Source organism: Artemia franciscana, chromosome 3, assembly GCF_032884065.1.
Source record: "Artemia franciscana chromosome 3, ASM3288406v1, whole genome shotgun sequence".
Classification (NCBI taxonomy): domain Eukaryota; kingdom Metazoa; phylum Arthropoda; class Branchiopoda; order Anostraca; family Artemiidae; genus Artemia; species Artemia franciscana.
The window spans coordinates 45,643,937-45,656,796 of NC_088865.1; the positions used below are offsets into that span (position 1 = coordinate 45,643,937).

Consider the following 12,860-nt stretch of genomic DNA (forward strand, 5'->3'; position numbering starts at 1 on the left):
TTTTCAAACACCTTTGGTCCTTAGTTTTATCGATTATGAGCAAGCTTTCGATTCTGTTGATAGAACAGCGTTAACAAAGGTCTTATCGTTATATGGTATACCAGAAAAATACATTAAAGTGATTTGCGCTATGTACGAGAATAATACTGCTGCGGTTAAGGTAGGAAATGAGGTTAGCAACTGGTTTTGTATTAAATCAGGAGTTAAGCAGGGTTGTGTTCTATCCCCCTTTATATGGATCATTTTGATGGACTTCGTCTTAAGGAGCACAGGAAAGGCAATTGGAGACCATGGAATCAAATGGGGAGGAAGAACGCTCCTGGACTTAGATTATGCTGATGATTTAAGCATATTAGATGAAAGTGTGAGCAAAATGAATGAATTTTTAGAGGTTTTACGAGTTCAGGGTGCTAAAATAGGCTTGAAAATTAATGTTAAGAAGACTAAGTCACTAAGGTTAGGAATAAGTGAAGATGAACAGGTGACCTTAGGTAACGAAAAGATTGATCAGGTTGGGAGCTTCAGTTACCTTGGTAGTATTATTAGTAAAGATGGTGGGAGCAGTGAAGATGTTAAAAGTAGAATAGCTAAAGCTCAGGGTGTTTTTTCACAGTTAAAAAAAGTTTGGAAGAATAGAAAGATAAGCCTACAAACCAAGATTAGAATATACAGTGATGACAGTGGTCAAATATGGCTCTGAAGCATGGACACTCCGAAAAGGAGATGAAAATTTACTAGATGTTTTCCAGAGAAATTGCCTACGGATTGTTCTGGGTACCCGGCTGACTGACCGTATTTCAAACAGTAGGTTGTACGAAAAGTGTGGTTCAATCCCGCTTTCTGGGGCTATAATGAAAGAAAGGTTGAGATGGCTAGGCTACGTTCTACGGATGAAGGATGACAGATTACCGAAGATTGTCCTTTTTGGCCAAACGTCTGGGGCTACACGGAAAGCAGGTCGTCCTTGTCTGGGTTGGGAGGATGTCATAAATAAGGATTTAAAGGAAATGGGAACTTCCTGGGAGGGTGTAAAGAGGGAGGCTTTAAATAGATTAGGTTGGAGGAGGAGCGTGCGTAGCTGTGTTGGCCTCAGGCGGCTTGGTGCTGCAGTGAGTTATTAGTAGTAGTAGTAGTAGATTAGCCCGAAATGTATATTTTCATGTAATTATTTAACTCTCGGGGGATTGAACCTTTGAATTCAAACTTTAGGCTTGGCCTCCCTACCCTCAAATATCAAATTTAAAACCCTTTCTCCTAATTTCATAGATATATCGCTTAATTGCCTGTTTTCTATTGTTTAGCCGCTAAAAGTATCCAATACTGCATATTGTTTGTTCAATCATCTTCTATTCAGGCGTGTCTTTATAAATGTATACATATATATATATATATATATATATATATATATATATATATATATATATATATATATATATATATATATATATATATATATATATATATATATATGTATATATAATTTAACTATCAAATTGTTAATTGTTATTTGATATATATTGACAACAGAGGGAACTTTTTCTATTTTAGTTGTTGAAGACAGTTATGACGGACCAAGGATAGCTGAAGAAGGAATCACACCGAAATTTATGGAAGATTTAATGAAACACTTCAAGGAACAGAAGCGTCTTCATAGAAGATACGCCTACAAGGTATGCTTGTTTTTATGCGCGTATACGCACACTCCACTATTTGATGTAGCCTACAAGGTTTAGATCTGCCTGATGAGAATGAGAATTTTTTTGTGCGAAGTGAAAACGCAGAAGAAATTTTTTTTTGCAGGAAATTTGAATGCAGAGTATGTCTCATCTCCAGGTCGATTTGATTAAAATATATCAATGACGAATAGTATGTGATACAGACGTCCATCTGAGCAATTTTTTGATTACCGGTTAACTTGGTGATTTTTTTCGTCTGTCTTCAATTTCTTAAAAAGGGTTTTGTGAATGTTGTTACTATGGGCTTTGGTTCTTTGTTTACTATAATACATCAATATTGCAGGAAATATTATTAATTTGTTAATTTAACAGATAATTTTATTAATTTTGTGACCTAAATTGTATTATTATTATCAATTATACTAATTAATAATTATTTTTAATAGTATTATTCGATAATCTTACTAATAATTTACTAATTTTAGTAAAATAAATTAGTAAAATTAGTAAATTTATTAATTTTTGACTTACTCTCAAAAAGGCCTGCATTCAAATTTCCTGCAATACTACATACATCAATTCCATAACCAGGTAGTGAAAATCTTTATGATGTTCTGATAACCCGCTTGCCCTGATGGAAAAAACAAACAAAAAAAACAAAACAAAAAAACAAAAACAAAAAAACACTGCAGCACTACAAATGAAAAAAAGGTGATTTTCCTTGTTGCTTAAGGTGGGGACTGTAATTCCCCTCTATAAGGTTTCCGACCTTATGCTGATTCAAATAGTTCGCTTTTCATTTCAATTTGACATCATTTTCGATGGGTTTCAGGTTTTTCCCGAAATCTCCGTATATTTGTTTTTCTTATAAACTTTCACTTTTAAGAGGAACAGAAAAACTAGTTATTATTCCTAAATTAGTGTCAGATGGCAATTTTTCCTCATAAGGCATTTTTTTTAAAACGTTTATTTTAACTTTTGGTTACTATGCGCTGTGCTTCGCTTTATACTAGGTTGCAGCTACAGCTACTACCATGAATTTCTTTTTATATAATAATCACATTTTTTGAAGCCGTTTTATCTTTAGAAAAGAAATTCAAAAGAGTTAAATGTAGTCTACAAAACAATCAGCATAAATTTCATCAGTTTTATTCATGTGATTCTATTGGAAATAATCATCACTAAGCATGAATCGATTGTTTGATAAACTTGGCACCACTCTTCCCACATACTTCATCATCATCACAAATATCGTCAAGGTGCGCTTAATACTCAACACCTTTTTTTAGTTTAGCTTAGGGCTTGTTGGGCATCTGCAACATATATCTTTGCTCTGTGATCTGTATGCAGTATATTTTTGGCGGTGTTGACAAACATATTGACACAAGTTTGTCAACCATCAGCAAAATTAATATATATTATAATGGCTAATATTGAATTCAGTGAGCCAAAAGTAACAGCTAATGATATATCTGATCAGTCTACAATAGTAGCTAGACTTCCTATAAAAATCCATGAAGTTAAATATTCAAAAAAATGTAGTCCTTAATTATTATTCCAGATTAATGAGCCAACTTAATGAGAAAATTGCAAATATTAATTGGAATGTTCCTTATGAATCAAAGAAGAATAATAATTTTAAATTAAATCTTTTTTTATAGTAAACCCTCTCTGAATTTTATGAAGGTAACAACAAAGAAAAGGCATAGTAAAAGACATAGAATTAATTCATTGTTTAGTCTTAATTAAGATTTTCTAACTAGATCTTTAGTTTGTTGGTAAGATTACAAAAGAATTTGGTCATCTAGCTAAGCAAAATGATTTGTCTAGTGGTGAATTTAGAATGTAGTGGTCAATCACTCCTAAGTATTACTGTTATTGTTATTTTGAATTTTTAGAAATAAACTTTATTTAATCGGTATATTTTTCTTGGGTTGTTTAATTTAAAGGAGGTGCAAGTTTAGGTTTTGGGCTGTTTTGTGTCATTTTATTTTTATTTCCGTGTTGCTGGCTTTTTTAAGTGGATCCTTTTTGTTTGGCTCTAAAATTAACATTTCTTTCTTGTTTTCTATGAGTCATATTGATTGTTACTTAAAACTCCTTAGTACAAGCTGAAGCATTTGGTTTTTCTTTTTTTTTATTTATTATTAAAGTATTTTTCTCTCAATGTTACCCATGCATACAAGATGGCGTGGTCCAAAGGCGTCCTCCTAAAAAAAAGAAAAAAAAGTAAAAACACGAGTCTTTTTTGCTATAGACTGAACCAGGAAACAGGCTCAATTCCTTCCTTCTTAAGGGTTAGGTGCATACGCACCTGTGTCGACAGATGGTAATATTTACTGTAGTCTACCTGCCAAATTTAATTGAGTAAATTAGCATGATTAAAGACTACAACAAAGAAGACGTGGTAATTAAGTTTTTATAATTAATTAAGATTGTAATTGATAAAATTATGATTATAATGGATAAAATGAAAATAATTGGTGATTAAGATTAATTTATTACAAACAAAAAGTATAACTAGAATGATAAATAGCATTCTATGAGAAGAGATGAAATTATTTATATTACCTTTAAATGAATAATACTCGGAAAAAAATACAAAGGAAACGAAAAAAAGATTACAGAGGGAATGATCAACAAAATTAAAAAACAGAAAAACTATAAAAAAAACAAGGAAATGATCTCGTAATAAAAAACATTAATAGAAATAATAATAAAACACATTCAATGAAATAAAAAATAATTTAACTAAGATATAGATAGTAACTAAATTAAAAAAAAAGTATTTTCTATCTATAAATTTTGCTCCCCCTTCAGCAAAACAATTTTAATATCTTTTTTTTAGCAATTGCAGACGCTCTTTCTCCCTAACACTATTTGGGAGGTAGTTCATGCCCAACATAGTTAATGTTTAAAGCTACCCAATCTCTCACTAAGTTCGTAACATTTCTGGTAAACTAATCTTCTAGAGAACTGTATAAAGTAAAAATTTTTCATTCAGCTGATTGGAAGGTTTTTCATTCAACTGATTGGAAAGATTCGGCGAAGGTCCTGTCCACATATGGTATACGAGATAAATCCTTTACGACGATTATTGCTATATATGAGCTTTGGGAAGAGGTCATGAGAAAAAAAATGAAAAGGGAGGGGGCAGTTTAAAGGGAGGGGAAAAAGAGCTAAGCTCTGAATAGACCGGGATGCAGGAAGATCGTGCGCATCTGTGTTAGCCTCAGATGGCTTGGTGCTGCAGAGAGTTTATAGAAGTGTAGTAATATAATCTATGCATCTTGATACCTTTGCCTTTATTTAAAATCAACTTACTTGGTGTTATCACACAAAGCGTATGGCACCCGTATTTTGGTGCTAAAAAGGGTTTAGCGTGGCGTTGCCGCTAATCTTAATATTATCATCAGATATGTTAGGAAACTGGTTAGGGTGATTTACACTTTCATAGGTAAACGAACTTTACATAGGTACAGTGCCATAGGTAGAAAACACTTTCATGGGTAATCGCGTTTAACCCATTGCTGCCTGTCCATATATCGGCGTAATTAACCCAGCACACTGATATTTGCTCTCTGGGAGTACTTGTGTACGAACTGTGTGTACCACACGCACCCAAACTAAACCAATAACTCGTCCCTTTGCAAAAAAGATAATATGTACTAAAACACTATTCTTTTAACTGCCTGTAAAATCAGGAGTCATCCCCCAGCATCCTTAGATCATTTCGTATTTTTTTCAAATTAATGGTTGTCTTTACCGTGACCCCACAAAATACTTGATTTGAAGTTTGGAGGTTCCACTTTAACTTTAGTTAAAGTGGATGGCTTTATTTTTAAAGCTGATAGCTTACCAAAAATGGTATTATCGAAAATCTTATTTGGTTGCAAAATATTATTTTGTAAATTTTTTTTTCGATAGATTGGAGTTAGTAAGTTCATTGATGCTTAGATATGTTTCTTAAGTCTTTTTAAAGTGTTTTTCTTTTGTCCATTTTTTTTTTGTTTTCACAGTCCAGTCTTTGCGTTTTAATATTTCCTAATTCCTCCAGTCTTCTCCAGATAACTTTCTTCTGTCTTTTTAGAGTCTTTTTGTTTTTTTCGTTTTACTTGTCTTTAATATCTTTGTGTCTTTATATTTTTATTGACTTTATCCAATCTTCTGTATCTTTATTCCTAGTTCTGCACTAAGGGTGGGTGAGCGGAGGTCTTGATCAAAATATTTGCATTATATGCTTCATTTTTCAATGGCTGTGAATATCCTCGCTTTTTTCTTCGTTACGTTTGTTTTCTTTTCTCCCAAGTGCTGTATTTTAATTATCGAGTTTTATTGTTCTGTGGAAGCAATATCCAAATCTCAGGTTTAAGATCATAGGATCAAGAACTCTGTATCCTTTTTAAAAGAAAAATATTTTTGATTGAAATTGCATATTATTTTGTGCTTGTATTAGGTTAATTTGCCTGTTTTAAGCAAATTCAAATTTTAACCCACCCTCTTAAATTCCCAAGGTCAAGACCACTAGATCCTGTCGACAAGGGAATATTTTTAAGGGAAATTAGATATTATTTCTGCTTACATTAGGTTAGTTTACATGTTTTTATGCAAATTAGACTCTTGACCCTGCCCTCTCTTAATGCTTTAGGGTTTAGGTCCAAAACCCTGAACTCCCTTTATGAGGAAATTTTTATTATGGAAATTGAATACCATTTTTGCTCACATTACTCTAATTTGTATGTTTTAAGCAAATTAAAATATTGACCCCGCCCTCTTTTAATGCCGGATGTTCATAATAAAAAAATTTCTGATTAGCTTTATGTTCTTTCATATCCCTTTAAGACTGGAATACAAAATAGCGTAATGGCCTCGACTTTTAAACGTCAACAAAGTTGTTGACACATTAAAAGGTCCTTTTTTGACTCGGCTGTTGAAAGGTTTACATCTCATTCGTGACAAAAATTCAAAGGCGAGGGCTTGAAATCTTTCATGCTCCTACTCTGATGTTTTTGTTATTCTTTCTAAGGGCATATTTTTCTCATGTCCTTGAAGTGCTCTTTGAAAGCTTGGAAAAAACAAATTGACTATTTTATGATGTTAAAAGATTGCTTTTGCTGTTAGAAACTGGCAGTAGAAGCAGCCCCAAAGGTGTTTCCAAAATGTTATTTACCTTTTTTTAGTGTGAAAATACTATCGTTAAAAATTTCCCGAAATATTGGTATTCTATCACGTCTTCGTTATTCTTTCCCTAAAAGTATTCTAAAATCAATTTATTATTCTTTTGTCCACCCATATTTTCTTTATTGCATTTCTGTTTGGGCTTCTACTTTTCCATCTGTATTTAAATCTCTCCAAATACTCCAGAATAAAGCAATGAGATTTTTATGGCACTTGGTATTAACCAAGTGACATATAGCAGTCGCCAATTCTGTCGGTCTGTCTGTCTGTCTGTCGGTCTGTCGGTCTGTCGGTCTGTCTGTCTGTCCCGGTTTTGCTACTTTAGGCACTTCAAGGTAAGCTAGGACGATGAAATTTGGCAAGCGTATCAGGGACCGGACCAGATTAAATTAGAAATAGTCGTTTTCCCGATTTGACCATCTGGGGGGGAGTGGGGGCCCGGTTAATTCGCAAAAAATAGAAAAAATGAAGTATTTTTAACTTATCAGCGGGTATTTGGATCTTAATGAAATTTGATGTTTGGAATGATATTGTGTCTTAGAGCTCTTATTTTTAATCCCGACCGGATCTGATGACATTGGGGGGAGTTGGAGGGGGAAAACCTAAAGTCCCGGTTTTGCTACTTTAGGCACTTCCAGGTAAGCTAGGACGATGAAATTTGGCAAGCGTATCAGGGACCGGACCAGATTAAATTAGAAATAGTCGTTTTCCCGATTTGACCATCTGGGGGGGGGGGGGAGAAGGGGCCGGTTAATTCGGAAAAATAGAAAAAATGAAGTATTTTTAACTTATGAGCGGGTGATTGGATCTTAATGAAATTTGATGTTTGGAATGATATTGTGTCTCAGAGCTCTTATTTTAAATCCCGACTGGGTCTGATGACATTGGGGGGAGTTGGAGGGGGGAAACCTAAAATCTTGGAAAACACTTAGAGTAGAGGGATCGGGATGAAACTTGATGGGAAAAATAAGCGCAAGTCCCAGATACATGATTGACATAATCGGAACTTATTTGCTCTCTTTGGGGTAGTTGGGAGGGGGGGAGTAAGTCTTAAAAGTCGTTAATTCTGAAAAATTAGAAAAAATGAGGTATTTTTAACTTACGAATGGGTGATTGGATCTCCATGAAATTTGATTTTTAGAAGGATATCGTGGCCCAAAGCTCTTATTTTAAATCCTGACCGGATCTGGTGACATTGGAGGAAGTTTGGGGTGGGGAGACCTAAAATGATGGGAAACCCTTAGATTGGAAGGATTGGGATGAAACTTGGTTGGAAAAATAAGCAAAAGTCTTGCATACGTAATTTACATAATTGGAATGGATCCGCTCTATTGCGGGGGGGGGGGGGGGTAATTCTGAAAAATAAGAAAAATAACGTATTTTTAACTTACGAAGGAGTGATCGGATCTTCATGAAACTTCATATTTAGAAGGACCTCGTAACTCTGATATCTTATTTTAAATCTCAACCGGATCAAACGTAATTGGGGGGGGGCAGTTGGGGGGACCGGAAATCTTAGAAAATACTTAAAGCGGTGAGATCAGGATGAAACTGGATGGGAAGAATAGAAACCTGTCTAAGATACGTGACTGACATAACTGGACCGGATCTGCTCTCTTTGGTGGAATTGGGAGGGGGGAGGTAATTTAGAAAATTGAGGTATTTGTAACTTACGAAAGGGTGAACAGATCTTAATGAAATTTGATATTTAGAAGGATCTTGTGCTATAAAGTTTAACTTTAGGTTCTGACCTTCTCACAAGTGCCAAATGAGCTCTTGGCTCTTGGCTCTTCCGACCTCGTCCAAATGAGCTCTTGGCTCTTCCGACCTCGTACCATATGAGCTCTCGGCTCTTACGACCTCGTCACAAGTGCCATATGAGCTCTTAGCTCTTGTTTTTTAATGTTGAGCTTGGATATTCAGTTGGATAGACACTTATATGGGAATTCAGGAATATATTCTTTTTATCAACTTCACACAATTTCCATTTCTAATATTTGTCATGATTATTCATACAATAGATTACCTTCAAATTTCTCTGGTATTTTTTCAACTAATTCCCGATATCATAATTATCCATCCACTCATTGTTCAGATTTTTCGTGTGAATTTCGTCCTACGTCAAGAGCGGGTTTCAGCATTCGTCATACTAGGTCAAAAAATTGGGAAACAATTCCAGTATCAGTACGAAAATGTAGCAATAAGTGAGAGTTTTTAAAATTATATAAAAAAAATTTACGACGCAGTGATGAAAATAATTTTTTCAGAAATATTGAACGTACTATTTATTAAAAAATTGCAAAACATAATCGCAAAGTTGAAATTTGTCAAAATTATTGGGTACGAGGATTAAAGATATGACGGATTTATATGTAAGTTATGACGGGTTTTCAAATATTTAAAATAAATAACAAATGATTTGGTGATTTGTGTTTAATGTGTTGCGGGAAATTATTATTATTATTTTTTTGTATATTCATGTTCATGTTGTAGGCTTGTATTTACTTTGGCTTGATTTATTTTTATTCTGTCAGTGCTAAAGTATGTAACATTGTCAGTGCTAGTTTTTATTTTCGTAGTGTATGTAACATTATAACATTGTCAGTGCTAAAGTATGCCACCACGCATGCGCACTGGTTTGTCATATTTATTTATGTAATTGTTGCAAATAAAAAATTATCTATCTATCTCTCTAATGACATATTGAGTAACATTGTCAGTGCTAGTTTTTATTTTCGTAGTGTATGTAACATTATAACATTGCCAGTGCTTAAGTATGCCACCACGCATCGCATTGGTTTGTCATATCTATTTATGTAATTGTTGCAAATAAAAAATTATCTATCTATCTATCTATCTCTCTAATGACATATTGAGTAACATTGTCAGTGCTAGTTTTTATTTTCGTAGTGTATGTAACATTATAACATTGTCAGTGCTTAAGTATGCCACCACGCATGCGCACTGGTTTGTCATATTTATTTATGTAATTGTTGCAAATAAAAAATTATCTATCTATCTATCTATCTCTCTAATGACATATTGAGTAACATTGTCAGTGCTAGTTTTTATTTTCGTAGTGTATGTGTAACATTATAACATTGTCAGTGCTAAAGTATGCCACCACGCATGCGCACTGGTTTGTCATATTTATTTATGTAATTGTTGCAAATAAAAAATTATCTATCTATCTATCTATCTCTCTAATGACATATTGAGTAACATTGTCAGTGCTAGTTTTTATTTTCGTAGTGTATGTAACATTATAACATTGTCAGTGCTTAAGTATGCCACCACGCATGCGCACTGGTTTGTCATATTTATTTATGTAATTGTTGCAAATAAAAAATTATCTATGTATCTATCTATCTCTCTAATGACATATTGAGTAACATTGTCAGTGCTAGTTTTTATTTTCGTAGTGCATGTAACATTATAACATTGTCAGTGCTAAAGTATGCCACCACTCATGCGCACTGGTTTGTCATATTTATTTATGTAATTGTTGCAAATAAAAAATTATCTATCTATCTATCTATCTCTCTGATGACATATTGAGTAACATTGTCAGTGCTAGTTTTTATTTTCGTAGTGCATGTAACATTATAACATTGTCAGTGCTAAAGTATGCCACCACGCATGCGCACTGGTTTGTCATATTTATTTATGTAATTGTTGCAAATAAAAAATTATCTATCTATCTATCTATCTATCTAATGACATATTGAGTAACATTGTCAGTGCTAGTTTTTATTTTCGTAGTGCATGTAACATTATAACATTGTCAGTGCTAAAGTATGCCACCACGCATGCGCACTGGTTTGTCATATTTATTTATGTAATTGTTGCAAATAAAAAATTATCTATCTATCTATCTATCTATCTCTCTAATGACATATTGAGTAACATTGTCAGTGCTAGTTTCTATTTTCGTAGTGCATGTAACATTATAACATTGTCAGTGCTAAAGTATGCCACCACGCATGCGCACTGGTTTGTCATATTTATTTATGTTATTGTTGCAAATAAAAAATTATCTATCTATCTATCTATCTATCTAATGACATATTGAGTAACATTGTCAGTGCTAGTTTTTATTTTCGTAGTGTATGTAACATTATAACACTGTCAGTACTAAAGTATGCCACCACGCATGCGCACTGGTTTTTCATATTTATTTATGTAATTGTTGCAAATAAAAAATTATCTATCTATCTATCTAATGACATATTGAGTAACATTGTCAGTGCTAGTTTTTATTTTCGTAGTGCATGTAACATTATAACATTGTCAGTGCTAAAGTATGCCACCACGCATGCGCACTGGTTTGTCATATTTATTTATGTAATTGTTGCAAATAAAAAATTATCTATCTATCTATCCATCTGTCTAATGACATATTGAGTAACATTGTCAGTGCTAGTTTTTATTTTCGTAGTGCATGTAACATTATAACATTGTCAGTGCTAAAGTATGCCACCACGCATGCGCACTGGTTTGTCATATTTATTTATGTAATTGTTGCAAATAAAAAATTATCTATCTATCTATCTATCTATCTAATGACATATTGAGTAACATTGTCAGTGCTAGTTTTTATTTTCGTAGTGTATGTGTAACATTATAACATTGTCAGTGCTAAAGTATGCCACCACGCATGCGCACTGGTTTGTCATATTTATTTATGTAATTGTTGCAAATAAAAAATTATCTATCTATCTATCTATCTCTCTAATGACATATTGAGTAACATTGTCAGTGCTAGTTTTTATTTTCGTAGTGTATGTAACATTATAACATTATCAGTGCTTAAGTATGCCACCACGCATGCGCACTGGTTTGTCATATTTATTTATGTAATTGTTGCAAATAAAAAATTATCTATGTATCTATCTATCTCTCTAATGACATATTGAGTAACATTGTCAGAGCTAGTTTTTATTTTCGTAGTGCATGTAACATTATAACATTGTCAGTGCTAAAGTATGCCACCACGCATGCGCACTGGTTTGTCATATTTATTTATGTAATTGTTGCAAATAAAAAATTATCTATCTATCTATCTATCTCTCTAATGACATATTGAGTAACATTGTCAGTGCTAGTTTTTATTTTCGTAGTGCATGTAACATTATAACATTGTCAGTGCTAAAGTATGCCACCACGCATGCGCACTGGTTTGTCATATTTATTTATGTAATTGTTGCAAATAAAGAATTATCTATCTATCTATCTATCTATCTAATGACATATTGAGTAACATTGTCAGTGCTAGTTTTTATTTTCGTAGTGCATGTAACATTATAACATTGTCAGTGCTAAAGTATGCCACCACGCATGCGCACTGGTTTGTCATATTTATTTATGTAATTGTTGCAAATAAAAAATTATCTATCTATCTATCTATCTATCTAATGACATATTGAGTAACATTGTCAGTGCTAGTTTTTATTTTCGTAGTGCATGTAACATTATAACATTGTCAGTGCTAAAGTATGCCACCACGCATGCGCACTGGTTTGTCATATTTATTTATGTAATTGTTGCAAATAAAAAATTATCTATCTATCTATCTATCTATCTCTCTAATGACATATTGAGTAACATTGTCAGTGCTAGTTTCTATTTTCGTAGTGCATGTAACATTATAACATTGTCAGTGCTAAAGTATGCCACCACGCATGCGCACTGGTTTGTCATATTTATTTACGTAATTGTTGCAAATAAAAAATTATCTATCTATCTATCTATCTATCTAATGACATATTGAGTAACATTGTCAGTGCTAGTTTTTATTTTCGTAGTGCATGTAACATTATAACATTGTCAGTGCTAAAGTATGCCACCACGCATGCGCACTGGTTTGTCATATTTATTTATGTAATTGTTGCAAATAAAAAATTATCTATCTATCTATCCATCTGTCTAATGACATATTGAGTAACATTGTCAGTGCTAGTTTTTATTTTCGTAGTGCATGTAACATTATAACATTGTCAGTGCTAA

The 12,860-nt window shown here is 33.1% G+C and overlaps 1 protein-coding gene across 3 annotated transcripts in view; it reads left to right on the forward strand.

Moving 5' to 3' along the window:
• Positions 1-12,860, forward strand: part of LOC136025322 (serine/threonine-protein phosphatase 5-like) — a 132,591-nt gene that overhangs the window by 22,095 nt on the left and 97,636 nt on the right. For all 3 annotated transcript variants that reach the window (XM_065701231.1, XM_065701232.1, XM_065701233.1), the window contains exon 4: positions 1,549-1,670. In XM_065701231.1, coding sequence (XP_065557303.1) covers positions 1,549-1,670 — 122 coding nt within the window. The remainder of the gene's footprint in view (positions 1-1,548; positions 1,671-12,860) is intronic.